Below are 27980 nucleotides of genomic sequence, written 5' to 3'. Positions count from 1 at the left end.
GGCGGCGCCGGGGCCCCAGAGCCCGCTCGGTCCCGCTCAGCCCCGCTCGGTCCCGCTCAGCCCCGCCAGCCGGTCTCCGCCCCGCGCCGCAGCCATGGACGCCATCAAGAAGAAGATGCAGATGCTGAAGCTGGACAAGGAGAACGCGATCGACCGCGCCGAGCAGGCGGAGGCGGACAAGAAACAGGCGGAGGATCGCTGCAAGCAGGTGGGGACTGGTCCGGCCCCCCCGCGCCCAGGCGGCTCGCCCAGCGCCCCCACCCCACCCAGCACCCGCCCAGCCCCCGAGTCCCGGGCAGCCCCCTTCCCAGCACCTCCCCAAGCCACCATAGCACCCAGACAGCCTCTCCCGGGACCCTGATGGTCCCCATCCCCCAAATCCCCACCCCTTCCACAGTGCCCCCCACCATGGACCAAGCAGAGGATCAACGTAAGTTGGGAGACTGGCACCCCAGCCCCAGAGACTCCCCCATTGGCTCCCTGGAACCCACCCCAATATCCCATCCAATGGTAGAACAAGCAGGGTGTTGCTACCAGCAGCTGGGGACTGGTCGTATCCTCCCCTTTCTGGGGGACCCACCCCACTGCTCCTATTAATAGGTGACAGACCCAGTGGGGGTCACTGCACACAGTTGGGGACCAACTCAGGGACCCCCAACTCCATCCCCTGACCAGGTACCATGCTGCTTCCTTCCTGGAGATAGACTTGTGGGGGGACCATTGCAGACAGGCATCCTGGGGCCCCCCTGCACACACAGGCATTGGGGGTAGGGACCGTCTTTCCCACTCCCCCTCAGACACTTCCTGCCTCAGAAGCTTGGGCCCTTGGGATGGAGCCAGAACCTGGGGCTGAGTTTGGGAATCTCCCCCTCCACACAGCTGATTCCCCAGAATTGTGGGGGGAGAGAACATCACTCCCCCAATCTGTGCCCAGGAGCAGGGAGAAGTTGCTCTGGGATCCCACCTCCCCTGGTCCGTGGAAGCCCAAGGAGACATTCCTGGGCCCCACTGTCTCTGTGGAATCTGCCCAGCATTTGTACTTATCCCACTGGCCTCCGTTTCCAAGAAATGAGCTGTCTCTGGGCCAGTCCCTCTGGGACTGCTCCCCCTCCCCCCAGTCTCGGGGGTTCGGTTTCCCACTGCCCCCTTTCCTGTTACCTAGCATGCTGCCCAGGTCTTGGCAAGTGACCTGCTGAACTTCTGTCCAGGGCTCCCCCTAATCCCTCTGCTCTGATTCCCCTTCCCAGCTGGAGGAGGAGCAGCAGGCCCTGCAGAAGAAGCTGAAGGGAACGGAGGATGAGGTGGATAAGTACTCCGAGTCTGTCAAAGAGGCACAGGAAAAGCTGGAGCAGGCGGAGAAGAAGGCAGCAGACGTACGTATGACCACCACCAGCCCCTCTTCCCATAAGCCCGGGGAAGCATCTCCTGCAGGAGAGGAGGGGCCCTGTCACGGGGGTGTCAAAGAATGGGAGCCCCATTGGGAACCATCTCCTGGGGAAAGCAGCCGAAATCCCATCACGTGGGACACTTACACTGAACTGGCCTAAGCACTAGAAAATGTACAAGAGGGGCCCCTCCTGTGCTGACCCCGGGAGTGGGGGGTGCAGTGTGACGGGGGGGAGCAGGTGGGGAGGGCAGGTGCAGTCTGCCTGGGGGATGGGGTGCAGTCTGATGGGAGAGGGGCGCGGTAAGGGCACAGTCTGGGGGGGCACAGGAAGTGCAGGCTGATGGGGAATGATGGGGAGCTGCTTGGAGTTTGCTCTTGGATGGAGTGCATTGCCGACAACACCAGATACACCTGGAGCTCCCTGGGCCCCAGAGCAGCTCTGCTGTTTGAACGGCCTGGGCCCATCTCTCCAACAGCCTGAGCTCCCATTGCAACAGCTGATATCGAAGGTATCTTTAAATGGGCCGTTGGTCTCTGCTGGGCACAGACCCAGCTCACTGGCCTCCCATAAAGTTGTCAGACAGCAAGAAAAATTCCAGAGCACTTGTTAGACTGTTCTGGGAAAGCCACGGAGAGCAGGGAGCAGGCGTGGCACGTGTCCATATGTCCGAAAGAGCCCAGGGAGGCAGGGATGGCAGGCAGGAGCATGGCTGGCTGGCTGGAAGGAAGGAAGGACACTTGTGGCTGTGCTTGGGGAAATCCTTTTCCTCCATGAGCACTGGGGGCTGAATGTTGCATCCCAGTCCCCTCGGAAAGACGAGGCCTGGAGCGCTTTTCTTTTCGCCTCTCATGAGAAGGTAGATTCTACCTGGAAGAGGTTGAAATCAACTTGTGTCAGTCCAAGGCAAAGTGAGGAACAGCTGTGTGCAGCCCCCCAGCTGCTCCAAGGAGTGGAAGGGGTGTAACGACCCGCTGTGCCACCCAGGGTATTTGACACCCTATAAATAAATCCTCCTTTTCATAGCCAGCCCTTCTTTGATGAAAACCAACCCTGACAACCAGAGGAGAAGCTAAAAGGAGCCATCTGGAACACAGCCAGCAGGGGAAGGGCCAAGCTTTTTAGGATCAAGAGCAAAAATTCAGTGCCAGCTGGTGTGTGGAGCTAAATGGGGGAGATGTGTCAAATCTCCGAGGCAGCCTCCAAGGACAGGGAGTCCGAACAAGGACAAGGCTGTGGTAGCTAAAAGCCCTGGTTGGGTTCTGGCAGAAGGACCCTCCCCTCCCACAAACTTATTTATAGTCCAGAAGAGCCCAAAGCCACCGTGCTGGGCTCTGCATAAACATGGAGACACTCACCCTCCCTGCCCCAACGCTTACCGTCTCAGAGCACAAGTGCCCTGCACCCCACCTGTCATCACACCAGCACCAGCTGGCTGATTCCTTACAGGCGAGGCAGTGGTGCTAGTTCTCTGGAAGGGATGCAGGATGGCGGCCTGGTGACCCTGTTCCCAGAGAGCGCATCAGCCGTAAAGGCAGCGTGGAGTGCGGCTGTTACCTCCTCCCCATTCTCTGGCTGCTCTGGGACGCTCTGTTCTCCACGCCTAGCATCTGCTCCGTTTGGAGCGTGAGTGTAACCCTGCATCAGCGCCCAGGTAACCGGGGAGAAATCTGCAGCCAGGCCTTGAGGAGAGGAGAAGCTCCTCTTGGCCTCTGCCTCCCTTTATCCTGATGCGGCATCCCGGGGGAGTCCTGGGGTGAAATCCTGGGCCCATTGAAGTCAGTGGGGGTTTTGTCATTGATTTCACTCTCGGTGGCCCCTGGCAGAGGCTCCCCCAGACCTGTTGCAGCTCCTCGAGCAGGCAGGGCAGGATGAAAGGACAGGAAAATCTGCCTTCCCGTGACAGACTCCAGGAGCTTGATCTGTTTAGCTTAAAGAGAAAGTCGTGGCGTGACTTGACCCCAGTCCATGACAAATGTTGGATAATGGGCTCGTCCGTCTCGAGCAGCCAAAGGTCTAAGGCAGCCTAGTGGCTGGAGCCTGAAACTGGACCAAGTCGGACTGGCAATAAGGCGCAGATTGTTAGCAGGGAGCGTCGTTAACCATTGGAACACCCAACCTGGGGGGGTGGCGGCTTCTGCATCACTGGTGAGTTAACACCAAGGTAGGGTGCCGATCTGTCGCTCAGAGGCATTAATTCCGGGTGGCTGTCTGGCCTGTGTTAGACAGAGGGCAGGCTGGTCGCAGTGGGCCTTTCGTGCCTTAAACTCTCTGAGTCTATTAATCATCTCTTCTCCTGGCAGCAGCTTCTGGGACATGGGTCTGCCCCGAGGCCTTGTGCTCTCCTGGGTGCTGATTTAGCTAAAGCGGTGGAGCAATGTGTGGACAGACACTCCGGTTCACACCAAGCTTGTTCCAGTTTAGCTGGAGTGGATTAAGTGCGGGTTTAGAAGTAAGTCTACACTTACCCAACGACAGCGCGTCTCAGAGCTTGGGTCTACAGCCTCGGCCTCACGGGGCTCACGCTATGGCACTAAGAATAGTGGTGTAGACGTTCCCACTATGGCTAGAGCTTTGGCTCTGAGAGCCAGGCTGAGCGAGAATATCTATGCTGCTGCTTTCAGCACCGTCGCACGAACCCCGCACGCCTGAGACTCTGGCCCAGGGCCCCGAGCCTTCCTGCCTGAGGTTTGGTGTTTCGCTAAGTGTCCACCAAAGGGATTGCACTGGTTTAACTGCAGTGGTGCAAATCTGTGTGTAGGTTACCCCGCTGTGTGGACGAGCGCTGAGAGCAGATGGCAGGGAGTTCCCAAGCGCAGAAGTGGGCTGCAGGTGGGTGGCGATGGCCAGGGGATGGGACGGGCGATTTCAGAGCCCTGGGGTGATGAGCAGCACCAGTGGAGAGGAGTTTGCAGTGTGATGTGCGGTGCAGTCTTGGGTTGTGTGCTCCTAGAGGAAGGGGCTGGTCCCTCTTGCCGTGGCTCAGAGATCAGCACTCTGGGAATATTGTGCTCAGTGCTGCGCATCCCCTTGCTAGAGACGTGCAGACAAAGTGGAGGGAGCTCAGGAAGGATCAAGGGGGCTGAACAAACCGAAGGGGAAGGGGGAGCCCTGTGACCTCTCTCCAAGTAGCTGAGAGGTGTGAGCCCTCGGGAGGGAGGGGAATGGCTTGGGGACCCAGGGGAGAGACCAGGAGGAATGGGGTCACTCCCATTCAGAACAGGAAAAATAGGAAGTAATGTTGGGAAAAATGTCCTGGGCGTGAGATGAAAACGAGAGGCCCTGTGGTGACGGGTGCTGCAGATGGACTCATGCGATGGGGCCTGTGTCCCAGGGAGGGGCTGGGAGTTTAACACTCAGACTGGCCTGAACCCTGGAAAATGAGGTGTAGGGACCAAACCTGCCTGAACAGGATCTCTCTCTAAGACCCCCCTGAGGAGAGGAGCTCTGTTCCACTTCTGGGGCAGCTGGGCATGGCTACCCGGGAGGGGCCCGTTGTGGGGAGCCCCATTCCAGGGGAGGACCCTGTTTCGTGGCTGGTGGATCTCTCTGCATTGCCTAGTGCCAATAAGTGAATTACAGGGCAGGACAATGCTAGGATCTGGTGGGGCAGATGCAGCAGTAGCCGGAGGGCACCTGGGGAAGGAGCAGAATAAACCTCCAGGCTGAGAATCTAGAACAGCTCCTCCCTTGAGCCTGCAGAGCCAGCTCCTCCAGAGACGGGTAGATGCGCCACTCCTGTGAGTCTAGCAGGTCAAGTGCTTGGGAGTGCACAGTGCTTGACCAGAGCAGAGCTCCTCCCAGCTCCCTGGGCCCTCATAGCCAGAGAGGCTGCTGCGCTCTGTGGAAATATCACAAATACATTAAAAGAACAAAGCCTCTAGTGCTCCTCTGGGAACAGCAGGATCAGGCCCCCCGCCCAGAGCCAGGGCGAGACAGGCGTGCTGGCTTGCCGGCAGATGGGATGCGACATGCTAATGTAACATGGGTCTGTGCTAATGGGCGTTAATGTGAGCCCTTCCCGCGCACCTCGCCAAGGGGTGTCAGCTTCCAGCATAAATCCAAGTGTGGCAGGCTCAGGGATTCACAGTCCCTAACAATCCCAACTGCCTGGCGCTTCCCCGCTCAGTGCAGGAGCCGGGCTTGTGCAGGGGAGCGTCTGGCTTCCCCAGGGCCTGCCTTCCCCCGCAGGAGGTGCTGTGGGGCAGGGCAGGAGCACTGATTCATGGATTTTGAAAGCTGGCCTCCTTCCTGCCTGGCATGGGCTGGAGAAGAACCTCCCCCAGCGACTCTTGCAGTGGGGGGAATTGTTCCTGCCTGCTGTGCAAATCACACTGAGGAGTCGAGCCCAATAACCTGAAGTGGAACTGGCTGTGTGGGGGCACCCAGCTACGTCAGTCTCTTCCACATCCAGGTCACTGGGGCAGGAGCTGGTCGGGGCGCTCGGAGGTGGGCTGTGCTAGGAGCTGTACTATTGCAGGGCTGGTGCGTCTCTGAGCCCGGGGCATGCAGCGAGAGTGCAGAGATGCTGTGATGATGGCTGCTTGGATTCCGGCCGGCTGGGGCTGTGTGATCCTGAAAGCTCCATGTGAGGCTGACACTCAGGGTCCGCCCCTACCCACCTCCTAGCAGAGGCTTTGCTCATATTTGGTGATTCCCTGAGCTGGTGGGAGGGAGCTGGCTGGCATCCTTGGGTGTGGCTAGCTGGAGAGCTCAGTCAGCAGAGGCCACAGCAGCAGCAGCTGCTCAAAGACCAGAGTCTCTTTGGCCCCTGAACCTGCCCCACTGTGGATGCGGGTGCCTCTCCTGACAGCCAGGTCCTGCCCTGTCCTGTTGGTGATGTGAAAGTGCTTCCCCGCAGCCAGGCTCTGCTCCGGCTGCCTCAGGCTTTGCCTTCACTGCTGAGGAGTGGTGTGCTTTCACCGTGGGGGACTAGTGTGCGAGTGAGCTACCCACTGTTAAACCGGAGTGGAGCCAGGACACTGTAGTTTACCAGGGGGTTAGACGAGTCAGCCGCAGGCTGGGGATGTATTGCAGCCCTCAGCCGGTTATCCCAGTGGGACAGCTCATGTGCAGTGGTTCCCCTGCGGTATAACCAGACTTCTTCCTAGCAGTGAAGATGTAGGCCCAGATGGGTTCCCTCAGTGCTGTCTTGGAGTCAGCTGGGCTCAGCTGTTGAGGAGTGCCAGGAACTCCTATGCTGGCTGTGCTCTTTAAATGCAGGCATGAAGTGCGGCCGTACTAGCTGCCTGCCGTCTGTCACTGCTCATTACGGAGGGATTGAGTGTAATTCTCTCTCCAGTGGAGCAGACCATGTCCCAGAGCACATCCCCAGACCCCAGGGTTACGCTGCAAGACAAGCAGGGATGAATGATAGCAAGCGTGTCTGAGCACAGTGGGGTTGTGTGTGCAATTCTTGTCTCCTGGTCAGAACAGAGCCCCAGGTTGCAGGCATGAAATCATCCCGTCTGTCCAAAGGGTTTGTAGAGCCCAGGTAATGGGATGGGGGCTGTCAGGACCCTGGGGTTTAGGGACGGTGTCCCATGTAGATGTGGTCTGAGCACAGGCAGATGCTTAGGTCTTATCTAGCTGCTGACTCTGAGGGCTCAGCTGTGCTCCAGGTTTCACTGAGTGCGGCAGGCTGTCGCATGCCCTGGCTGTAGCTGGCTTCTACCATAGTGGTTGCGCAGTGCAGAGGTACTGAAGTAGTGCTGGAATCTGGGGCACCCTCCCAGCCCCTTCCCTTCCCTTCCCCTCCAGCAGCCCTGCTGCCGGACTGCCTCACTCCAGCCTGCCCGCGCCGTGTAAGGGTGCACAGCTCCCCAGCAGGAACGCCAGGTGTCTGGGAGAGACCCATGGCGCTACAGCCTCATGGGATTTGCAGAGGCTCTGGGGCAAGGCTGGGATAGGGCCCAGGCAACCCATGGGAAGCTCTCTCTGGGCAGCCCCTCTCATGTTGGGTCAGAGCCCGGGTTGGGTGGGGAGGCCCGCGGCACACCCTGAGCATGCAGGCCAGAGATCTGCCCCGCCTCGCCTGTGGCTGAGCTGGAGAAGACCTTTCAGAAGGATGGCGTGCTGGGGCCTGGAGAGGGGGGGCGGGGGGGGGAGATGGGGGCTGCTTCTGCCAGGAGCTCCCTTGATGTGCTGCTGCCCTGTTCTGAGCCCGGGCCTCCATTCCAGCCCCCCTCCCACGGCTCTCACACACCCGACCCGAGGAAATCCACGTTGTCCTGGCCACTTCCCGGGTCCCCTTCCTCCAGCCCCGAGCGCCTGCTGCGCGCAGGGACCCGCTGCGGCCGGGAGAGAATCTCCCCGCCCGCTTCCTCGGTCCAGCCTCTCTGGCTCCGCGCCTCCGCGGCAGCCGGGCAAATGCAAACAGGGCGGCGGGGGCTCGGTTCTGCTCAGCCCCGGCCCTGAGCGCGGCGGAGCAAACCCCTGCCGGAGCCGAGCCGGAGCCGGAGCCCTGCTCTCGGGGCCCCGCAGGCCGGGCTGCTCCAGCCCCGTTCCCGGGACACCCGGCGCCCCCCGCAGCGCTCCTGGGCGTGGGGGGCTGGTTCCCTTGGGGGGGGGAGCCCCGCAGCGGCGATAGGGCGGGCGGAGCGGCTGGCGCGCCCGGCGGTGGCTCTTTAAGAGGCGAGGCGGGCAGGGCAGGGTGCCGGCTGTGAGTGACACCCCGCTTCCCGGGGAGGAGGAGCAGGAAAGGGGATGAAGGCGGGAGGGGGGAGTTCGCATCCTGAGCTCTTCCTGCCGGAGAGGAGCGAGCGTCCCACAAAGGGCCGAGCCCGGCTGGCGAGCTCCGGCTGTAGCACAAGCGGGCGAGGGGCGGAACCAGCGCGCTGCACCCGAGCCCGGCCCTGCCCGCAGCGCGTCCGAGCGCGGCCCGCGGCCCGGCCAGGTGGGAGGCCCGTGGCCCCCTCGCTCCCCGGTGCGCGGCGATGGCTGGGGGCGGCTCCATCGACGCGGTGAAGAAGAAGATCCAGAGCCTGCAGCAGGTGGCCGACGAGGCGGAGGAGCGCGCCGAGCAGCTGCAGAGGGAGGTGGATGCCGAGAGGCAGGCCAGGGAGCGGGTAAGGCGCCGCAGCCTCGGCCCCAGCCCCAGCCCGGCCCGGCCCGGCTGCCCGGGGCCGGCTCCAGCCTGCATTTGGCCTCCCGGCCCCGCCCGGTGTCTGCCAGAGCCGCCCGGGGCCCGCCTGGCCCCACCAGCCCCACCCCAGCCTGGCTGGGCTCTCCTGGTGCCCTCCCCAGGGAGCCTCTCCTGGCGCTCGCACTCCTGCCTGCCCCCCTAGCATGGCCCCGGCATCTCCTGCCCCTGCCCTCAGCTCTGGGCGGGGAGCCCGGCCCTGCCCCCGAGCGTGCAGTGTTTGCCGGGGTCCCTGGCTGCGTGCTGGGCCCAGTCGGCTGCACACTGCTGCAAAGCGGGCTCACGCCTGCTCCGTGCTGGCTCCAGCGCAGTGTCTGGGTTTCAGCGCCCCTGAGAGTCTGAGGCAGGGATGGAGGTTTTCCCCTCCTCCCTTGGCAGCACCGGGGGGGCAGAGCAGCGGAAAAGAAGGGTGGCCAGGCGCCCACATCCACGTTCTCCCGACTTCTTCCGAGGGAAAGGTGCCCCACGGCAGCCATGAAGCCCCTTTTGCACCCTCAGTGCTCCTGGGGTCCCCGTCACCGGGGTGTCCGTTTCAAGCCTACCCCAGCTGGCGTCCATGGGCGCCCATGCCGGCAGCTCTGATCACTGTCTGGGCCTGGCGGCCCTTGTGTCAGCCCCGGGCTCACCCCCTTCAGTGGCAGAGCCCTGAGTCTAGAATGGGCCGTGCTCTGGGTCTGGCCAGAGGCCTGGCGGTGCAGCGGGGTCTGCTGTGGAGGGAGCATCTTCTGCTGCCATCGCCCTGCAGGGATGGCCACCCCCTGTGTTCAGAGCTCTCAGGCCGGGAAAGATGCACAGCTGCAGTGCTGTGGTCTCCATCCCTGCCTCCCTCGAGCTCCCTGTGGCTTCCCCTCTCCCTGGAGCAGAGGAGGTGAGGGGATGGGCCAGGAGCATTGCTGGCGGGAGTGGGTGATGGGGGACTTGGCAATGACACGGAGCGAGCGGTGGAGGCTAAGGGAGCTGCCTTCTCCTACTGCACTGCAATGCCTGTGCAGCCCTGAGTCACCCACGCTGACTGCACCGGGTCTCGGTGCCCACTGCCTCCCCCTGAGCAGGGCTCCCGGGGTTCAGGACAGCCCCTTGGGAGCCGCATCACACGCCAGGGACCAGTCCTGCCGTCCTCCATGATGGAGTCACAGCCAGTCACTCAGGCTGAGATTCGAGAGGCCCTGGGAGCTGGCTCCTCACTCTGGGGGGCTAGGGACAGGCAGTGGGCAGCGCTGAGCCGCCCGAGAGGCGTGAGCTGGAGGCAGCTCTGGAAGCCTGTCAGGGTCTGGCTCGTGCCTGAGAAGCTGTCCCGGGATACTAGTGTAAATGTCGGGTCCCGGACCGGAGTCGGGGGGTAGTGGGCCAGCTCCAGCAGCATGGGATCCCATCCAGGACTCTGGGCTAGACCCGGATCAATTAGGCCTCATTCCTGGGAATGGCATCAGCCTTGATGACCGGCTCTGTCCCTTCCGGGCAATGGGTAGATCTTGGCCCCGCTGGTGCTCGTGGCTCTCCCAGCAGCCTTCGGCCCAGCACCATGCGGCGCCGCAGAGACCATGCGGGTGGAAGGAGCTTGGCAGTGGTTCTGCTCAGAAAGCTCCCTGAGGATCCAAATGGATGGAGTACTAGCTGGCCCAGACCCAGTGATCTCAGAGACCCCCTCCCTCGACCTGCCTCCAAGTCACCTGTGTTCAGGAGAAAGCTCAGCCCCCCTGTCCCCAGGGTGGGACGTGCAGGAGGGCTGTGGGTGAGTTCTCAGGGTAGGGTCCTTGCCTCTGGGGTTCTTGCCCATTGGAAATACTTTGGAGGTCAAGCCTGGCTGTGTCGCGGATCTGTCCAGGCCTCTGCTGCCTGCAGGCCCCGGAGTGCCCTCTCCTTAACCCTGTGGACTTGGTTTCCTGCCCTCTCAGGGCAGGGTTCTGGGTGCTGCAGAGAAGCTGCTTCATTGCGGGGGCTGTCGTACCTTAGCTTTGTAATGTCCCCCCAGATCCGCAGTGACGGGCTCCTTGAATGCTTTTCATGGTACCCCTCTGCAGAGGAGTGGGGGGCTGCCTGCGAGGATGGAGCTTCTAGAGTCACAGGTGTGATGACCCAAAGGGACCGTTATGAGCATCTAGTTTTACCCCCTTCATAACACAGGCCAGAGAACCTGAGCCAGTGGATCCTGCCTCCAGTCCGCGGTTCTGGAGGTGTGGATGTGGGATAGGAAACCCACCTAGATAATTAACCCCCCTGTTTAAAAACTGCATCTTCCTTCTAGTCTGAGCTTGTCTCGTTTCAGCGCCTAGCCGCTGGATCTGGTTCTGCCATTGTCTGCTACATTAGAGAGCCCCCGCTACCAGAGCCGCTCCCGCACGTCGGGAGTTGTAGACCAGGATCTAGTCCAGATTGAGCTGCTTTAGTCTCTCGCTCTCAGGCTGGTTTTCCAGACCTCAGATCATCTGAGCCCTTTCCAGTCTGTCAGCCAAGTGTGGCACTGGACCCGGACCCGGTATCCTGGAACGGTCTCACTAATGCCACCTCCCTACGCCTTGCTATCCCTTGCTTATACATGCAAGGATGGCCTTCGCCTTCGTCACATGGGGAGCTCCTGTTCCCAGAGGAAGTCTGCCTAGTCAGGAGTCTGACCTGCTTCAGGTGTACCACAGAGGCTGCCTTCAGGAAAGCTGCGTCTGCCATAGCTAGCATGAGGAGGAGAGGAGAAAATCTGTAGACGTGTGTCCCAGGCAGAACCCCTGCCCCAGGGAGGACACTTCTCTGGGCCTTGCAGCTGTGCTGTGACTGGGCAGGGCTCTGCTGACATGGGCTCTGGCGTACCCTTTTGCACACAGTTTAAGGTGAGCGCATTCCCTGGGTGGGTGCGGCTGTACTAGAGGTTTTGTTTGGCTTGGGCGGCACTAGCTGGCCAGAGAGTGACTTTCCCTCTGCTCCTGTCCCTGATTGGAGCACAGCCCTGAGGCTGGGTGGAGCAGACTCTGCCAGGAGTTTCCTGGGTAAGGGTGTGGGGGGAAAGGGGGTGTCCTGCCTGCCAGCCAGCCTCTGGGCCCACCCTCCCAGCCCTGCAGGCTCCTTTCCTGTTGTTCCCACAGCCCCAGTCCTGCTCACTGTTGGTGCTAATTGGCTGCAGGGGAAGCCGGGCCGCCCTGCCCAGTAACCTGATCTCCATGAGAGCGTAGCGAGGTCAGGTCACTCCAGCACGGCTGAGTCCCAGCGGAAAGGCTTCATGCACAGGGCAGTTGCCCTGGTGGCTTCCAGTTCCTGCCCTGACTCCAGGAGGGACGGGACCTGGGCCGGTTGCATGGAAGGGCAGCGCCCAAGGCTGAGCCCGGCCCCGCGAGGGGCAGGGGATGGGTTCCTCCCTCCTAGCCTGTGTTAAGCCCAGCCCAGTTCCTGGCTGCTTCTGCTCTGGTGATTGTTGCAGGGAAACCCTGGCCTCTCCGGGAAGCTCAGCATGGCTGGAAGGGGAAGGAGGCCCCAGCCAGGAGAAGGGGGCTCTGCCCCTCTCCCCCTGAGACCCTGTAAGCAACATAGGCCGAGTAAATGATTGAAGGCCCTTGGGGTCCTGCACCCTGGCTAGCGCCTCCCGCTCGGGCTGCCCTGGAGCCCCATCTCACTGTGCCTGGTGCAAGCAGAGACTGTCTCCATGTCATGCCACACAGGCTGGGGACAATGAGCCCAGCCAGGACCCTGGTTGGAGAGCAGCCCCCACCACGTATCGGGGGCTCCCAGTGTGCTTCTGGGCCATCTCCCCAGCCCCTGCCCTTCCCTGGGAGCACCCAGCACAGTGAAGGACAGGGGTTTGGGGCTGGCTGTGGGTCACTGGGGATGGGTCGGGCCGGGGCTGTCTGGGTCTGACTTTTCCTGGAGGGGTTTGTCCTTTGTCCATCCCTGGTTGGGGGGAGGGGGAGGGACTCCTGCAGACCTGGGAGGCAAGGGAAAGGGACGCAGGAAGGGGCGTGATGGCACGAGGCAATGTCTGATCCTGTTCTGTGTGCTCTGCTCTCTGGGGCCAGGTGCCTCTGCCTTCCCCACACAGATCCCAGCCTCCCTGGGCGGGGGCTCCATGGCTTGGCAGTGCCGGGGGTGGCAGCATCTGTGGGACCTGTGCCTGGACCGGAGAGGGGCTGAGCAGCCTGGGCCCTGCTCGCCCTTCTCGGCCTGGACTCGGCACTGAGCCCACTCCTCTGCCCCCCCATGTAGAAAGCTCAGCCCTTGAGGGTGGCTGCGCCCGCTGGAGGCATTTCGGGGGCTGAGCTCAGGTGGCTGTGAGCAGGCGCAGGACAAATATTACCAGATGGAAAGAAAAGAGGGCTGGACGCTGGGGGGCTGGTGTGGGATGGAGGGAGGCCAGCATGGGGCTGGGGGGGAGTGTGGGGAGCTAATGGAGGTCGGGGGAGCCTGGGAGCTAACGGGGGGCTGTGGGTGTGGGGAGCTAACGGAGGGCTGGGAGTCTGTCTTCCAGTCCCCGGCTCTGGCATCTGCATCATGAGTGTGCCTGCACTCCCCCCTCCCCTGCCAAGAGCTCTCTGGCCTCCCTCCGACCCTCCTCCACTCTGCCCCTGCTCTTGGTGGTTCCCTCCTTCTCTTTCCCAGTCTCCTCTGCCCTGGCTGTCCTGTCCCCCTTCCCAGAGAGCCTGGGCGAGGGGGGGGAGGAGTTGGGTGCTTGGGGCCTGGGAACATGCTGGTTTCTGGCCCTTTGGGCTCCTTTTAGCCTGGTCTTGGCCGTGGGCCAGTCCCGTGGAAGGAGGCGCTTCCTCCCTTCTCCTGCACTGGATTTCTCCCCTGCGGCTGCTGGGCCGGCTGTAAATCAGGGAGGGTTCAGGCCTGGCCCAGCTCTGCTCCCCCGAACTGGGAGAATGCCAGCCTGAGCAGGCGTGGGGCTCCCTTTTCCTGTTATGGAGCCCAGCCAGTCTCCAGCCAGAGGGGGCAGTGAGCGTCTGGGGTGTAGAGGGCAGCTTCCAGGCCCCCCAGCCTGGCCAGTGCTGCCTCCTCCCTCCCCGGCCGGCTGGCGTTGGGAGCCGGGGAGAGGGAAGGGATCCCACATGGCCAGCCTCACTGGGCTTCAGTAAACAGGAAATCCACACGTTGTTCCCATCTCCTTTTTGGGAGTGAATCTGTGCAGGGCATTCCTGCTCCTTTACTCACCACGCTGCAAACCCGCACAGGGCCCTGCCGGGGAAAAGCACCACTTCCTTCGCCATGGCCTCAGCCAAGGCCACCTCGGGCTAGCAGGTTTAGCGGGCCGGTGGGGATTGTCAGCCAGAACGGACTGGGCTCCGGCTCAGGGAGAGTGTGTATGCAGGCTCCGTGGGTGTGTCTGCTGGACTCTGCGGAGAACTGCAGGACACTGGACAATGGTCTAGAGAATGTAGATGGGGATCTGCCCACCCAGAACGCAGGAGCCCAGGCACAGTGAAAGAAATGTAAAGGTGGCAAATTGAAAAGTAAGAAAAGGAAAAGCTGCGTTACCCGGGGCACAATTGTCCTGTGAAACTCCCGCCACAAGACATTCGGGTCCAGATGAAGCCAGACTCAAGGAAGGGTTGGCTCTGTCTGTAGAACAGAGTATCCAGAGCCATCCTAGTTACTGCTCGCGTAAATTCTGGCCAGGATATTCAACCTCAGGCTTCAGGGCTCGAGCCGATCTCCAAGCATTAGAGAGCAGGAGACTCGATGTGGAGCAGATTATCCCACGTCTGCCTGCTGCAGGCATCTTGCACCTGCCCTTGAAGCGTCTGCTGCTGGCCACTGGCAGAGGCAGGATGCTGGGCTGGATGGGCCCTGGCCGTTTCCAGACAGCAGTTCCCGTGGGCTCTGTGCAGAGCCGTGAGGCTGAGGGGCTCAGCCCCTGTTCGGCGGCTCTTGGCCCTTTTCCAGCTGTGGGGTGACCCTGCTGGTGCTTCTCCCGCAGGCTGAGTCCGATGTGGCCTCCCTGAACCGCCGTATTCAGCTGGTGGAAGAGGAGCTGGACCGAGCCCAGGAGCGCCTGGCCACCGCGCTGCAGAAGCTGGAGGAGGCGGAGAAAGCGGCTGATGAGAGCGAGAGGTGTGTGTCTGCTGGGAAGGGAGGTGTGTGGAGGGGGATGTGGTCTGGCAGCTGGGTGGGTTGGCCTGGATATGGTGGGATCGCTCAAAGCCCCATCCCATGGAACTGGGGTCCTCCTGGTGTCACAGGCCACCCCAGTGCTTGCAAAAGCAACGGGCAGCTGAGCCTCATGCTACGTCCAACGACAGGGAGAGGCGGGGGTGGTTTAGGCCAGGAGATCAGGCTGCAGATTCCACCACCCAGCAGCCTGCCAGAGGCCATAGAATCATAGAAGATGAGGGTTGGAAGTGACCCCAGGAGGTATCTAGTCCAGCCCCCTGCTCAAAGCAGGGCCAACCCCAACTAAATCATCCCAGCCAGGGCTTTGTCAAGCCAGGCCTTAAAAACCTCTAAGGATGGAGAGTCCACCCCCTCCCTAGGGAACCCATTCCAGTGCTTCACCGCCCTCCTAGGGAAAAATATCCCTAATATCCAACCTAGACCTCCCCCACTGCAACGTGAGACCATTGCTCCTAGTTCTGTCATCTGCCACCACTGAGAACAGCCTAGCTCCATCCTCCCTGTAACCCCCTTTCAGGTAGTTAAAGGCTGCTGTCAAATCCCCCCTCATTCTTCGCTTCTGCAGACTAAACAAGCCCAGTTCCCTCAGCCTCTCCTCATAAGTCCTGTGCTCCAGCCCCCTCATCATTTTTGTTGCCCTCCGCTGGATCTCTCCAACTTCTCCACATCCTTTTTGCAGTGGGGGGCCCAAAACTGGACACAATACTCCAAATGCAGCCTCACCAATGCTGAATAGAGGGGAATGATCACTTCCCGTGATTTGCTGGCAATGCTCCTACTAATGCAGCCCAATATGCTATTAGCCTTCTTGACAACCAGGGCACACTGCTGACTCGTATCCAGCTTTTTATCCACTGTTACCCCCAGGTCCTTTTCTGCAGAACTGCTGCCTAGCTCGTCGGTCCCCAGTCTGTAGCTGTGCATGGGATTCTTCCATCCTAAGTGGAGGACTCTGCACTTGTCCTTGTTGAACCTCATCAGATTTCTTTTGGCCCAATCCTCCAGTTTGTCTAGGTCACTCTACATCCTATCTCTACCATCCAGGGTATCTACCACTCCTCCTAGCTTAGTGACATTTGCAGACTTGCTGAGGGTGCAATCTACCCCATCCTCCAGATCATTAATGAATATGTTGAACAAAACTGGCCCCAGGACTGACCCCTGGGGCACTCCACTTGATAGCAGCTGCCAACTAGATGTCGAGCCGTTGATCACTACCTGTTGAGCCCAATGATCTAGCCAGCTCTCTATCCATTTTATGGTCCATTCATCCAATCCATACTTCTTTAACTTGCTGGCAAGAATACTGTGGGAGACCGTATCAAAAGCTTTGCTAAAGTCAAGGTATATCATGTCCACCTCTTTACCCACGTCCACAGAGCCAGTCACCTCTTCATAGAAAGCAATCAGGTTGGTCAGACATGACTTAGAATCATAGAATCATAGAATCATAGAATATTAGAGTTGGAAGGGACCTCAGGAGGTCATCTAGTCCTCAAAGCAGGACTAACCTCTGCTATATCATCCCAACCAGGGCTTTGTCCACTTAAAAACCTCTAAGGATGGAGATTCCACAACCTCCCTAGGTCCCATTCCAGTGCTTCATCCTAGTAAAAAACTTTTTCCTAATGTCCAACCTCAACTTGAGACCGTTGGTTCTGTCATCTGCCACCACCGAGAACAGCCTAGCCCCATCCTCCCTAGAACCCCCTTTCAGGTAGTTAAAGGCCGCTATCAAATCCCCCCTCACTCTTCTCTTGCCCTTGGTGAATCCATGCTGACTGTTCCTGATCACCTTCCTCTCCTCCAAGTGCTTTAAAATGGATTCCTTGAGGACCTACTCCATGATTTTTCTGGGGACTGAGGTGAGGCTGACTGGTCTGTAGTTCCTTGGATCCTCCTCCTTCCCTGTCTTGAAGATGGGCGCTAGATTTGCCTTTTTCCAATTGTCCGGGCTTTCAAAGATAATGGCCAATGGCTCTGAAATCACATCACCAACTCCCTCAGCACCCTCGGGTGCATTGCATCCGGCCCCATGGACTTGTGCATGTCCAGTCTTTCTAAATAGTCCTGAACCTGTTCCTTCAGCACCGAGGGATGCTCACCTCCTCCCCATTCTGCGCTGCCCAGTGCAGTCGTCTGGGAGCTGACCTTGTCTGTGAAGCCGAAGACAGACAGACAAAAAAAGCATTGAGTTCTTCAGGTTTTCCCACATCCTCTGTCACTAGGCCAGCTGTGCTGCAGGGTGCCAGGAGCAGCGAGTCTGACTATTGAAAGTGCCGTGGTTACTGCTGTGCAGTGGGTCCCTCAGGCCCCTTCTCTCCTGCTTGGCCGCTCGCGTGGCGCACAGAGCAGGTTCAGGTTGTACCAACGCTAAGGTTTCAGACCTGAGTGTCGCTGATACAGTGCCGAAGAGGATAGCTGTGGGAGGGGTCAGCTACCTCCCATCCTGGGAACAAGGTGTCAGCTATAGCTTAATGATCACACTTCTGCAGTGTCCTAATTAACTATTCACTTGCTGAACCTTTAGCCCTCAGGAGGGGGCAGAAGGGAGGTGATGCAGAGAGAGAGACAAAGGTAGTAAAAGGGACAGAAGTGGCAAAACATGGCAGCGGAAGGGAGGGCCCCAGAAGACAGAAATAGCACAGGTCCCAAGGGGCGCACGTTCCCACCGAGCAAACAGAGCAGCATGAGTCTCCCCCATGCTCTGTGCCACTTCCTGCTGAGCCCTGAGTGAGCTCCACCGTTCATGGAGGAGGGTGTCGAGTTCTGAATATAGATCCAGCCCATGGGCCATCGCTGAAAATGGACTAAGGCCTTCACCAGAGTACGGAACAGTCCAGCTCTGGGTGATACGTCTTGTCTCAGGCAGGACTCCTCCGTCCTGAAACCGTCCAGTCTATTCAGACTCTTACTACAGTGGTGAGAGCGGGATACCTGCACCCTTCCAGCGCGCATGAAGCGGTGTGGCTAACTTCGGGCACAAGTGGCCCTTTTTCTCCCCCGTCCCCTCCCTGTGCGCGCCGGGGGGCTGTGCGCGCCGGGGGGCTGTGCGCGCCGGGGTAGGGTTATCGTTGTGGTTAGTTTTTTGTAATGTCCCCACTTCTCCGTGGGTTTGTCAGTGCAGGCTTGTTGGAGAAGCATGCTCCCTTGGACTGGAAGGGGGCGAGGTTTGTGATGGGAGTTCGTTCCGCAGCCTCAGCTGGCCCCAAGAAAGCTCTGCCTCACGCACAGAGGAGCTTTGCTCGGGGGGCGGGGGGAGAGAGAGAGAGAGAGTCCGGTTGTGCCTGAGGAGTGGCGTTGTTGACCATGGTTTCACCCTGACGTTTTAGGCTCTCTTAGATATGCTGAGCCCAGGCCATTGAGCACCTTGTAAATAAGGCCTAAGTCCTTGAGCGTGGCTCTCGGTTGTGTGTGAAGCCAGCGTGGAGGGCCAGGGATGGTTAGATGTGCTAACATAGTGCTAGTGCAGTGCAGGGCAGTCTCCTGGAAAGCCCAATAGTCTGCCCTGTCCTCAAGACACCACCAGTCAACCCTGAAGACCTCTCCAGCCTCCCATTCCTGGGCAAGATAATCAGGACAGCAGTGGTCACCAAACTGCAACGTGTGACATCAGCGATGAGCGTGGAAGCGCTGGATTCTGGTTAGAGTAGGGCACAGCCCAGAGACCAGGCTAGTGGCACTGAACGGTGACCATCTCGGGGCCGTGGACCCAGGTAAGATCTCCATGGTCATGCTGCCGGCCCACTCTGCAGCCGTTGGCGCAGCAGACCACAAGGTGCTGCTGACTCTGTGGTACGACCTGGCGGTGGAAGGCCCAGCACTGCAGTGGGCAGTCGTTCCTCTCCGGCAGCCCTGGGTGAGTGGTGATGGGTCACTCCGAAGGCTGTCACCCACAGGATCCATCAGTGTTACACCCCTGAGGGGGAGAGGGAGACAGCAGGGGCTCGCTTGCCAACAACTCGATGATCTGTCTCATTCACCACTGCTGCAGCCACCGCCACGACTCCGATGTCACACGCAGTACTTGCAGAGACCAGCTCTTGGATGGAGAGCAGCTGGCTTTCAGCTGGAGAACCTGGACAAGACCAAAGTGATGCTGTTGGAAAGCCTTTGTCTCCCCTTCCATTGAAGATGCAGAGCCAGCGCTTGCCAGAGTCCTGCGAAGCCTGGAGGTCCTGTTTGACTCCTCGTTAGGCTTGGATGACCCACTAGTGTCTGCTGTCAAATGCTGTATTTCACCTCCAGCTCACTAGGAATCTTCATCCCTTCCTCCTGGTGAGGGGCTGGGCCCGGCGATCCTTGCGTTTGTCTCTTGGGCTGGGTCTCCAACTCCCTGCGCCTGCCAATGGGTGTGATAATGATACAGGCTGCGGTGGCCTGCCCTCTCCATGCATAGCCCACAGCAGCGAGCTTCTGGGCCAGGTCAACAGACTTGGGCTCACAATCCCGTGCCAAACTGGCTGTGTCGGCGTTGGGGCTCGGGCTGAGGCCTAGGGAGGGGCCGGCTTCAGAGCCAGGTGCAGCAGGAGCCCGCGTGTGTCGACCTGGCTCAGAGGCTGGCTGCAGAGGGCTCCCGCTGGCTGCCTAGACGTACCCAGACGTCTCTCCACTAGCTCCCAGGCCGTTTGCTGGTTTGAGTCTTTGCTGCAGTTCTGTAGCCCTGGGGGCCCGTGTGTGGGTGGCCGGGAAGTCGGGGCGGGGATATCACTGTGGCGGGGCGAGAGAGGAGGGTTTCCAGGGTTCGTGAATTGGCCTGACCTCCACGGGGAGGTTTTCCGCAGCGAGGCTGCTCTGTTTCAGCTCTCGCGTGTGCAGTGCTGCCGTTGTCGGCTGCACTGTCCTGCAGGAGCCCAGCCCACGCGGAGCTTCGCTCTCGCACTGGCTGTGTGGCGCTGGCGGCAGGATGGTGCGGAACTAGTGCTGAGCATGAGCGCTGAGCAAGGGGCCGTTAGCTTTGTGCTAGGAGCACCTGCCTGGGGAGGGTGATCGAACGGGGGGGACGTGTTCGCATCGGTGCTGGGATGACAATGTGAGTGTCGTGCCCAAGCCAGGTGGACGGGCTGGAGTGCGGGAGTGGTTTCATTCACTGCAAAAGGAGAGGGAGACGCGGCGGCAGGCCTGGGGCAGCCTAGACATGGCAGTAACCCGGGGGTCTGGATTTTCCTCAGGGGCATGAAAGTCATTGAAAACCGGGCCATGAAGGATGAGGAGAAGATGGAGCTGCAGGAGATGCAGCTGAAAGAGGCCAAGCACATAGCGGAGGAGGCTGACCGCAAATACGAGGAGGTGAGTCCAGCCCAGCCCCCCCGGGGCTCTGTCTGACCCAGATGCGCCACAAAACTGTCATTGGCCGGGGGTGCCCGACCCTTCCATGATGCTGGAGAACATGGTGATGGCAGCTCCTCCCTTCAGAGGAGTGGTCCAGGGAGAATGGAGCAGGGGATAGTGGTTCCTGCTGCCCCCCCCAGCCCACGCACCATGTCCTCCGCCTCCCAGCACCATTGCACTAGGGAGCCACCATCCACCTCACTGCTAGTCCTGCCTGCCGCCACCTCCACACTGGGGGGCTCCCGCTGCCCCCGCCTCTGGGGCCTCCATCTGCGGCCAACCCCATGGCATGGGGCTGCTGCCAAGCTCTGCTCCGCTGCTGCCGCCGTGCTGACCTTCTCTCTGCCGGCCTGACAGGTTGCCCGCAAGCTGGTGATCATTGAGGGGGAGCTGGAGCGCTCAGAGGAGAGGGCCGAGGTCGCGGAAAGGTGAGTGCCGTCGCTGCCCCCCAGGCAGCCGGGGGAGGGCCCGGGGATGTGGTTTCTCAGGCCCCTGCGTTCTGCTGCTTCCTCCCCCTCCGATGAGGCTGCCTTGGGATCTGGCCCCCGGGGAGCCACTCCAGTTCCACCCTGGGGGTGCGAGCTGCATAGGGCACGGCGCTGGGAGCTGCTACGTGGCCGGGCAAGTCCCTTCCCGAGGTGCTCCCGCAGGGGACGATACCGGCCCGAGAGAAGCCCAGACTCCAGCCCGCCCACACGGGGAGCTTCCTCCACAGCTGAGGGGCAGGTGGCCTGGTCCTAGGGAGACCCTTTGCTTTCTGTCTCTGGTCAGGGCTGAGTGGGAGCCCGTTCTCTGTCCCTGCCAGGCCTGGCTGGGGGCGGTGGGGGTGCCGGGAGTGTGAAGGGTTGATCTTGTTCTCTGCTCGGTTTCCCATGGCTGAATGCTCCCCCCGGCATGCCCCCCTTTCCTCCCCCCAGCCGAGTGAGACAGTTGGAAGAGGAGCTGCGCACCATGGACCAGACCCTCAAATCCCTGATGGCCTCAGAGGAAGAGGTACTGGGCAGGGAACGGGAGACTCACGGCTTCCTCTCTCTACCTCTCTGCCTCTCCAGCCCTCTGGGCATCCTGTCTGCCTTTCCATTGTTCCTGTGAGACGGATCTTAGCCCTGCCCTTCCCTTGCAACCTTGCAGCTGCTTTGGGCCTGGGCCTGTGGCTGTGGGGCCGGCCCGGTGCGTCGAGGGGCTGGTGTTGGAGGGAGCTGGACGTCCCTTGGTGCTTGTCTGCTGCCTGTTTGCCTCACACCTCTCCCTGGCTGTCTGCGTCACAGGGCCGCTCCTTGTGCCGCAGGGTGAGCTGAGTGTTGGCCGTGGCCCAAGACACCAGGGTAGCACTGCAGGCACAAGGCAGCTCCCGGTGGCCGGTGAGACCTCTTCCACCTCTTCCCTGTCTGCTGCATCTCTCTTGGCGCTCCAGGAGTCCGTGTCCCAGTGACTTTCCACGGTGCTGCTCGTGGGAGGAACTCCCTCCTGTGCTGCGAGCTGCTCAGCTAGGAGCCTGGCTGCACCGGAGTCCCGGCGGCGCTCGGCTGGCCGAGGCAAACCGGGCTGGGCGGCCCTGCTGCTCTGGCGTCTCTGCACCGGAGTTTGGTCCTGACTTCGTTATGCAGTTACCTGTTGAGCCGCCCTAACCCTTCCTCTTCAGCAAGCAGGCGCGCTCCCCGGGCACAGCCTGGTGTCTGGAGCTGGGCTCCCCTGTGGAGCTGGGGACTGCCTGCAAGGAGCCAGCGGGCACAGGCCACAGGCCCAGCTGCCTGTCGCTTCCTCTCCATCTGAATTGCTGTTTTTCTCCTGAGCTTGTTCTTTCTCTCCTTTCCTTCATTCCTTCCCCCCCTCTCTCCTCCTCCGGCTGCCCTCTCTCCCGCCTGCGCCCTCGCCTGCTGGGATATAGTAAATGTGGGGACCTAGAGGAAGAGCTGAAAATTGTCACCAACAACTTGAAGTCCCTGGAGGCCCAGGCCGACAAGGTAGGCGTGTCATGAGTGCCGCAGCCTGCCCCAGGGGCCTGGTGAGGAGCAGAGCGGGTGAGCGGAACAGAGGGAGATGCCCTGGGAGCTGGGCAAGGGTTGGGGCATACAGGAATGAGCCCCCCCAGCCTGTAGCTAGGAGAGAGGGACCCAGCGGGTGCCACAGGGAATGTGCAGCGACTCAGGTGTGTCTTTCTCCACAGTACTCCACCAAGGAGGACAAGTACGAAGAGGAGATCAAGGTGCTAACAGACAAACTGAAGGAGGTGAGAGATGCTCAGAAGCAGGGATCCTGAGAGGAGGGCAGGAACCCTGGCATTATTGCCCCATTCCCGCCAGGTGCACGGGTTTGCTGCCGCCCTTCAGAGTGGGCCTGGTGCTGAGGCTGTGCAGGCTGGTGGGCACAAGCCCTGGGGGTAGTCCTGGACCCACGCCGAGGCCACTGCCCCGCGGCCTGAAAATGGCTAGAACCAGCATCCCATTGGGCGCGATCCCTGCCTGTGCAGATGGCTGTCTTCCCCTTACTCCCTGCCCCAAAACAGGAGCTTCCCCTGCCCAGCCACGTGTTCTGATGCAGCCCTCATCCAGAGGGGCCACGCTCAGCCCGTGAGCGCCCCGGTGGTGTGGGGGAGGCAGGGGCAGATACGGTCCTTTCCGGCGCAGAGCTGTCGTTAGCTGTGCAGATGCAGGCTCTGGTTTGGCTAGACACGTGACTCTGAATGCTGCTGCTCCACCAGCCGGGCCCTGGGCCGGGGGAGCCCCACGTTGCGGGGCTGGAATCGCTGCTGAGCAGCTGACAGGCTGGCTGGATCTGCTGGAACTTCAGCCACAACAAAAGAGGCCATCCAAGCCCAACAGGGAGTTCGGCTGCTCACCATTGCCCAGCTCCACTAAGGGGTCCCCTCTGTGGGGCCAGTGGGGTAATATTGCTGATTTGCCTGTGGAGAGTCCTGGCCTTGGAGATGCTCCCTCCGGCCTAGTCCCCCTCAGACAATCGGCAGCGTGGCTAACGCCCCTTTCCTGACCCCAGGCCGAGACCCGAGCAGAATTTGCAGAGCGATCCGTGGCGAAGCTGGAGAAAACCATTGATGACTTAGAAGGTAACGACCCTGCCTGCCCTTTGCTCTCTCTCCCCACCGAGCACAGCCAGCCTAGGATGGCCCGGGCCAGGCCTCGAGTCTGCCCAGCCCAGGCCCTAGGGCTGTGGCTGAGCGCTGGGATCCAGAGAGGGGAGGAACTCCAGCCGGGGCGGAGATGAGGGAGGGCCAGGAGCATGGGTGCGAGCTGCCCCTTTGGTGCCCTGAGCTGTGGGCGGGAAGCCAAGCATGAAGGGAGGGAGGCAGGGTCCCTGTGTGATGGGTGTGGGCCACGGATCCTAGTGCAGGGACTGGCCAGGAGCACGATAGCCAGGCAGGGGATGAAGAGTGGCTGGGCAGGGAAAGTCCCCTGGGAAGAAGGGGCCAAGTGAGCCCTGGAGCAATGAGATCTGGGCAGGGGCTGTCTCCGGCCCATGCACCTGTGTGAGCCCAGCCTGGTACCCTCCCGCGGCAGCGAGGTCTGTCTGTCTCTCTCTCTCTCTCTCTCTCTCTCTCTCTCACGCTCACTCTTTCTTCCCTCCCCCCGCCCTGCACTCTGCCCTGTGCCGCCCCTGCCCCTGCACCCCCTCCTGCCTGCAGACGAAGTGTATGCTCAGAAGATGAAGTATAAGGCAATCAGCGAGGAGCTGGACAATGCACTTAACGACATCACCTCCCTCTGAGCCCCACGCCCGAGCGGCCGCCCAGCACCATGGCACTCCACTCACTGTCAGCCCCCCTCCCACCCTGCGTGTGGCCTCAGTTGCCCCTGCCTGTCTGTCTACCCCATGGTCTCTGTGGCTGCCCCAATCCCCCACTGTCCGTCCGTCCGTCCATCCATCCCTCCCCTTCGTGTCCTCTTTCCCCCCCCCCCCCCCATGCTCCAGTGCGGCTGGGTGTCTGTGGTTTGCTCAGTGAAAGCTGCAGCAAAAAGCCCCAGAGAGGAGGGTCCCTGAGCAGAGACCGGCCCATAACCAGCCTGGGAACACCCCTCGGCAGGGGGCTGTGCATAGGCCTGGCCCACAGGCTGCATGTGGCCAGCTACCCTAATCTGCCTGGGTGTCTAGTTACACAGTGGTGTGAGCCTCCTGGAGCCGAGTCCTCCCCTGAGGATGGAAGGTGCATGCTCCCATCTCACCCCCTGCACCCTGGGCCTCTGTCTGCTGGCCTGGCTGATCTTGCCCCTAGACACAGGCAGGGAGCGTGGGGGGAAGGAGACAGCTGCAGATTTGGGTGTCTGTTTTCTTAAGAGCAGTTGGTTCTAAAGGAAGAATAGACACAAGCTCCTGTTGCGGCGCAGGAGCTGCGGCCGGGGCTCCCCTGTGCTACCTGCACGGGTCTCTGCAGCCGCCCCGCCCGGTTCCCTTCTGCCCCACCGTGCTGTGGGGGATGGGCTTTGGCACTCTTGTTCTCCTGGCAAAAGGCTGCCAAGTTCTAGCGAGCCTGGGGCGGATGGTAGCAGTGGGCCAGGACCCCCAGGCCTCAGTGGGAGGAGAAGGGAGGCGTGCCCTAGCTCAAGGGGGAGCATGCGCAGCTGGCTCAAAGATCCTGTCGGGCCTGAGAAGCAGGAGCTGAGTGCAGCTGCTGGGAACAAGCAGGCAGCAGCTAGTTCTGGGATGGGAGGGCAGCGTGGGCTCCGTGTCCTCTGACCAGAGCTGCCTGGGCTCCCCTCCCCCCCGACACCACGGGGGCCATGTCCCCCAGCTGGAAGCAGCCTCTCCAAAGCTAGGGCGGGAGGAGAGGCAGGGGTCGCTCCCGTGGGCTGGAAGGAAACCCTCCGCATAGAAGGGCCTGTCCCCGGGTGGGCGGGAGCTTGGAGCCTGCTGCTGACCGGTCCCTGCTCTGCGCTCTCTGTCCCGCACACAGCACGCGTGCGCTCACATCTCATGCCTTCCGTTCTTTGCGCTCCTGGTTCAATGAGTTGGCCTCAATAAAGCATTTTCTCTCCTTGGTTTCTCCTTTGTTTTCTTCATGCTGCTTTGGTTTTTCACCTTCACACTCATTTTCTAGTGGTGTCTCATCTTCATGCCTGCACGTGGCCCTCTCTGGAGGCTCCCCCTCCTCCCCGTGTGTTCTCTACATGCGTAGACGTCCCCAGGCACCTGGTACGAGCCCCTGGGCAGAACAGAGCCAGCAGGTGCCGGTGCTCAGCCGGGCCGGGCAGGGGGCCCTTGCCTGTGTGCACAGCTGGCTGAGGGGTGGGCGCTGCTCCGCCACTAGCTCCATTGGAGCCCTCCTGGTCCTGGGGCTCCTGTTGGACTCCGTGTCCCAACCTGAGCTGAGTTAGCGCCACCCCGGCTCTGTCATTGCCTGACACTGCCCCAGCGCGACTCCGTGTCAGAGCCCTGCCCCAGCTGCTGGCATGCTGCTCCGCTGCGTGTGGCAGAGCGGCTGGCTTTCCCCTTCAAAGAGTAGCTGGTTCCAGCCGGAGCTCAGGCCCATTTCTGATCCTGATCTCCCCTACGGCAGCGCCTACCCCCTGGACTCTAGACTGGCCTCCATGCTGTACCACCCCCTGCCAGGCCAGAGCCTGCTCCCCTCGGGCCTGTCGCCCCGAGCTCATTTCTCTGGGACCTGGCCATTTCCCCGTCCTGCGCTGGGCAGACAGGCCGTGGGACGGCCCTGGTGCCCCTGGCGCTCAGCGTCACACCGATGGGGTCTGTGCTGACTTGACTGTCTCTTTGCACTAACTCTCTCTCTCTCTCTCTCTCTCTCTCTGCTGCCACTGATGTCTCTGGTTTCTGTAGAGCGCTCCCAGCAGGAGGCGGAGAAAAACCGTATTCTCACTAACGAACTGCGGGTCATCCTTAACGAACTTAACAACTGAGCCCGCCTCAGCCCCTGCTCTGCTTCTGTCCTGCAGCCTCTCACGGGTCTCAGCCCCACCCCTGCCCCTTCAGTCGCCCATTCCCTGCCGCCCGCAGTCCTGCTAGCGGGCTCGGGCCATGGGGAGTCTCTGTCCTCTCCCTGCTGCTGGGTACTTGGCGCATGGAGCCGGAGTCCCCACCCCCGGCCTTGCCCAGGGTGGAGCCCCTGCCATGTGCTGGGAAATCCTGCTGTGACCCCCATCCCCGCTGGGACGCTGCTGAGCCAGGCTGGGGAGTGAGTGCAGTGTGCCCAGGCCCTGCCTGCTCCCTCCCAGGGCGCAGTGCTCCCCGAGGGAAGGGGACGGCCAGCCTCCCCCTGGCTGCATACCGGGAACTTCCGAATGCAGGCAAATCTCTGACCGGCTCTCGCAGCCCCAGCTTCTCCCAGCACAAGGAACTACAAGGAGCAGGGCGGGAGCCCAGCTACTCCAGCCCCAGCTTCTCCCAGCAGGTGCTTTAGGGAGCAGCTCACCCTCATGGAAACGCTTGTCCCAGCCAGGGCTCTGCTGGACGGCAGGACAGAGGCACTGGTAGGGGGAGCTCCCAGCTGCTCCAATCCCAGCCCCAGTCTCCCAGCTGCGGGAGTCCGTGGTGCGTGGCAGGCAGGGCTGGCGGGGACAGCGCAGAAGCAGCGGCTGAGGGCAGGACTCCTTGTCTGGGTCTGTCCAGGATACCTAGAACCGCTCCTGCAGGTTCATCGTGCTGGTCTCTCTCCCCTCTGTGCTGTCCTCTCTGCCTCCTCCTGCGCTGCTGCCTTGCTCCTGCTCTCCAAGGATCTCCTCTCGCCGCTGAGTTACGGAGCACTGGGCGGTACTAGGCAGCTCTTTCTGTCTGTCTTCGGCCCAGGCTGGCAGGAGAGTGACTGTGCAGGGCTCCCTGCGGATGGCCCTGGCTCTGCCATAAGGCAGCCGGGTCCCCATGTGGCTGTGGGAATGGGGCTGTGCCAGCTGACAGCACCATGCGCGGTAGCCGTGGGCATGACAGTGGGCTGGCCTAGGCTCCCCCAGCTAGTGGTGCTCGCCCTGCCAGGGGCTTGGCTTGGTGCTGGGATACATGATGCTGCTACGCGGAAACGTTCCCTAGCGACACTGAAATGTCCGGCCCTGGTCCTGTCTGACCTGTGTATGGGCAGGTCTGGGTCTGGGCAGGACCGTGGGTGGGTGTGTGTGTGGGGGGGAGGTTTGGTCCTGTCTGGCTTGGTTGGTCTGTCTGACCTGTGTATGGGCAGGTCTGGGTCTGGGCAGGACTGGCGGGGTGGGTGTGGGTGGGGTTTTGGTCCTGTCTGGCTTGGTTGGTCTGTCTGACCTGTGTATGGGCAGGTCTGTGTCTGTGTGTGGGTCTGTCTGTCTGGGCAGGACCGGCTGTGTCTGTCTGTCTGTCTGTCTGGTTTGGTCCTGTCTGGCTTGGTTGGTCTGTCTGACCTGTGTATGGGCAGGTCTGTGTGGGGAGGGGAGGAGGGGTTTGGTCCTGTGTGTCTGACCTGTGTATGGGCGGGTCTGGGTCTGGGCAGGACCGGCGGGGTGGGTGTGGGTGGGGTTTTGGTCCTGTCTGGCTTGGTTGGTCTGTCTGACCTGTGTATGGGCAGGTCTGTGTGGGGAGGGGAGGAGGGGTTTGGTCCTGTGTGTCTGACCTGTGTGTCTCTGGTTTGGTCCTGTCTGGCTCATTCTGTCTGTCTGAGTTGTGTATGGGGGTGTGTGTGACGTGTGTGTCTGTCTGGATGCGTGTCTGGATGTCCTTTGTGTTTACAGAGAATCTGGCCAGTGCCAAGGAGGAGAACGTTGGCATCCACCAAGTCCTAGACCAGACCCTGCTGGAGCTCAACAACCTCTGAGCCAGCCGCAGAGCCCGGCTCTGTCTGTCTGCCTGCCCTTGCACCAGAACCCTCTCGGCACCTCTGGAGGTCACAAGTGAACTGTGTCATGGCCAAATCCACACTTCCATGAGAAGGGAAACCCTGCGGCCCATAGCCTGGCCCAGGGCCATCTTGTCTGTGCACAGCCAGATCGGCTCTGTCTGTCTTCATGTCCAGTTATTAAAGCAAGTTTAACAAGATGGACAGATGTCTGGTCCTTAGCAAAGGGGAGTGCAGGGGTGGGGAGAAGCAGCTCAGAGCCTCTGCCCACCCA

At 61.1% G+C, this 27980-nt stretch overlaps 1 protein-coding gene across 12 annotated transcripts; it reads left to right on the top strand.

Annotated features, from left to right (window-relative positions):
- TPM2 (tropomyosin 2) lies at positions 1-27906 on the top strand. 12 transcript variants are annotated; one of them, XM_067543520.1, is made up of 9 exons: positions 1-208; positions 1248-1373; positions 14423-14556; positions 19788-19905; positions 20305-20375; positions 21836-21911; positions 22115-22177; positions 22942-23011; positions 25735-27906. In XM_067543520.1, the coding sequence occupies exons 1-9, from the start codon at positions 95-97 to the stop codon at positions 25812-25814; spliced, it is 852 nt and encodes a 283-aa protein (XP_067399621.1). In that variant the 5' UTR covers positions 1-94; the 3' UTR covers positions 25815-27906. The 12 variants fall into 12 exon arrangements, with proteins under 12 accessions (XP_067399621.1, XP_067399620.1, XP_067399619.1 ...); XM_067543519.1 differs by lacking the exon at positions 21836-21911 and adding an exon at positions 20865-20940 and having other exon boundaries at positions 3-208; XM_067543518.1 differs by lacking the exon at positions 25735-27906 and adding an exon at positions 23588-24938 and having other exon boundaries at positions 4-208.
- Positions 27907-27980: the final 74 nt, after the last annotated feature.

The sequence above is a fragment of the Emydura macquarii genome, unplaced genomic scaffold, assembly GCF_026122565.2.
Source record: "Emydura macquarii macquarii isolate MOO-44397 ecotype Brisbane River unplaced genomic scaffold, CSIRO-AGI_Emac_v2 contig_915, whole genome shotgun sequence".
NCBI classification, from domain to species: domain Eukaryota; kingdom Metazoa; phylum Chordata; order Testudines; family Chelidae; genus Emydura; species Emydura macquarii.
This window is presented reverse-complemented; position numbering and strand designations above follow the sequence as displayed.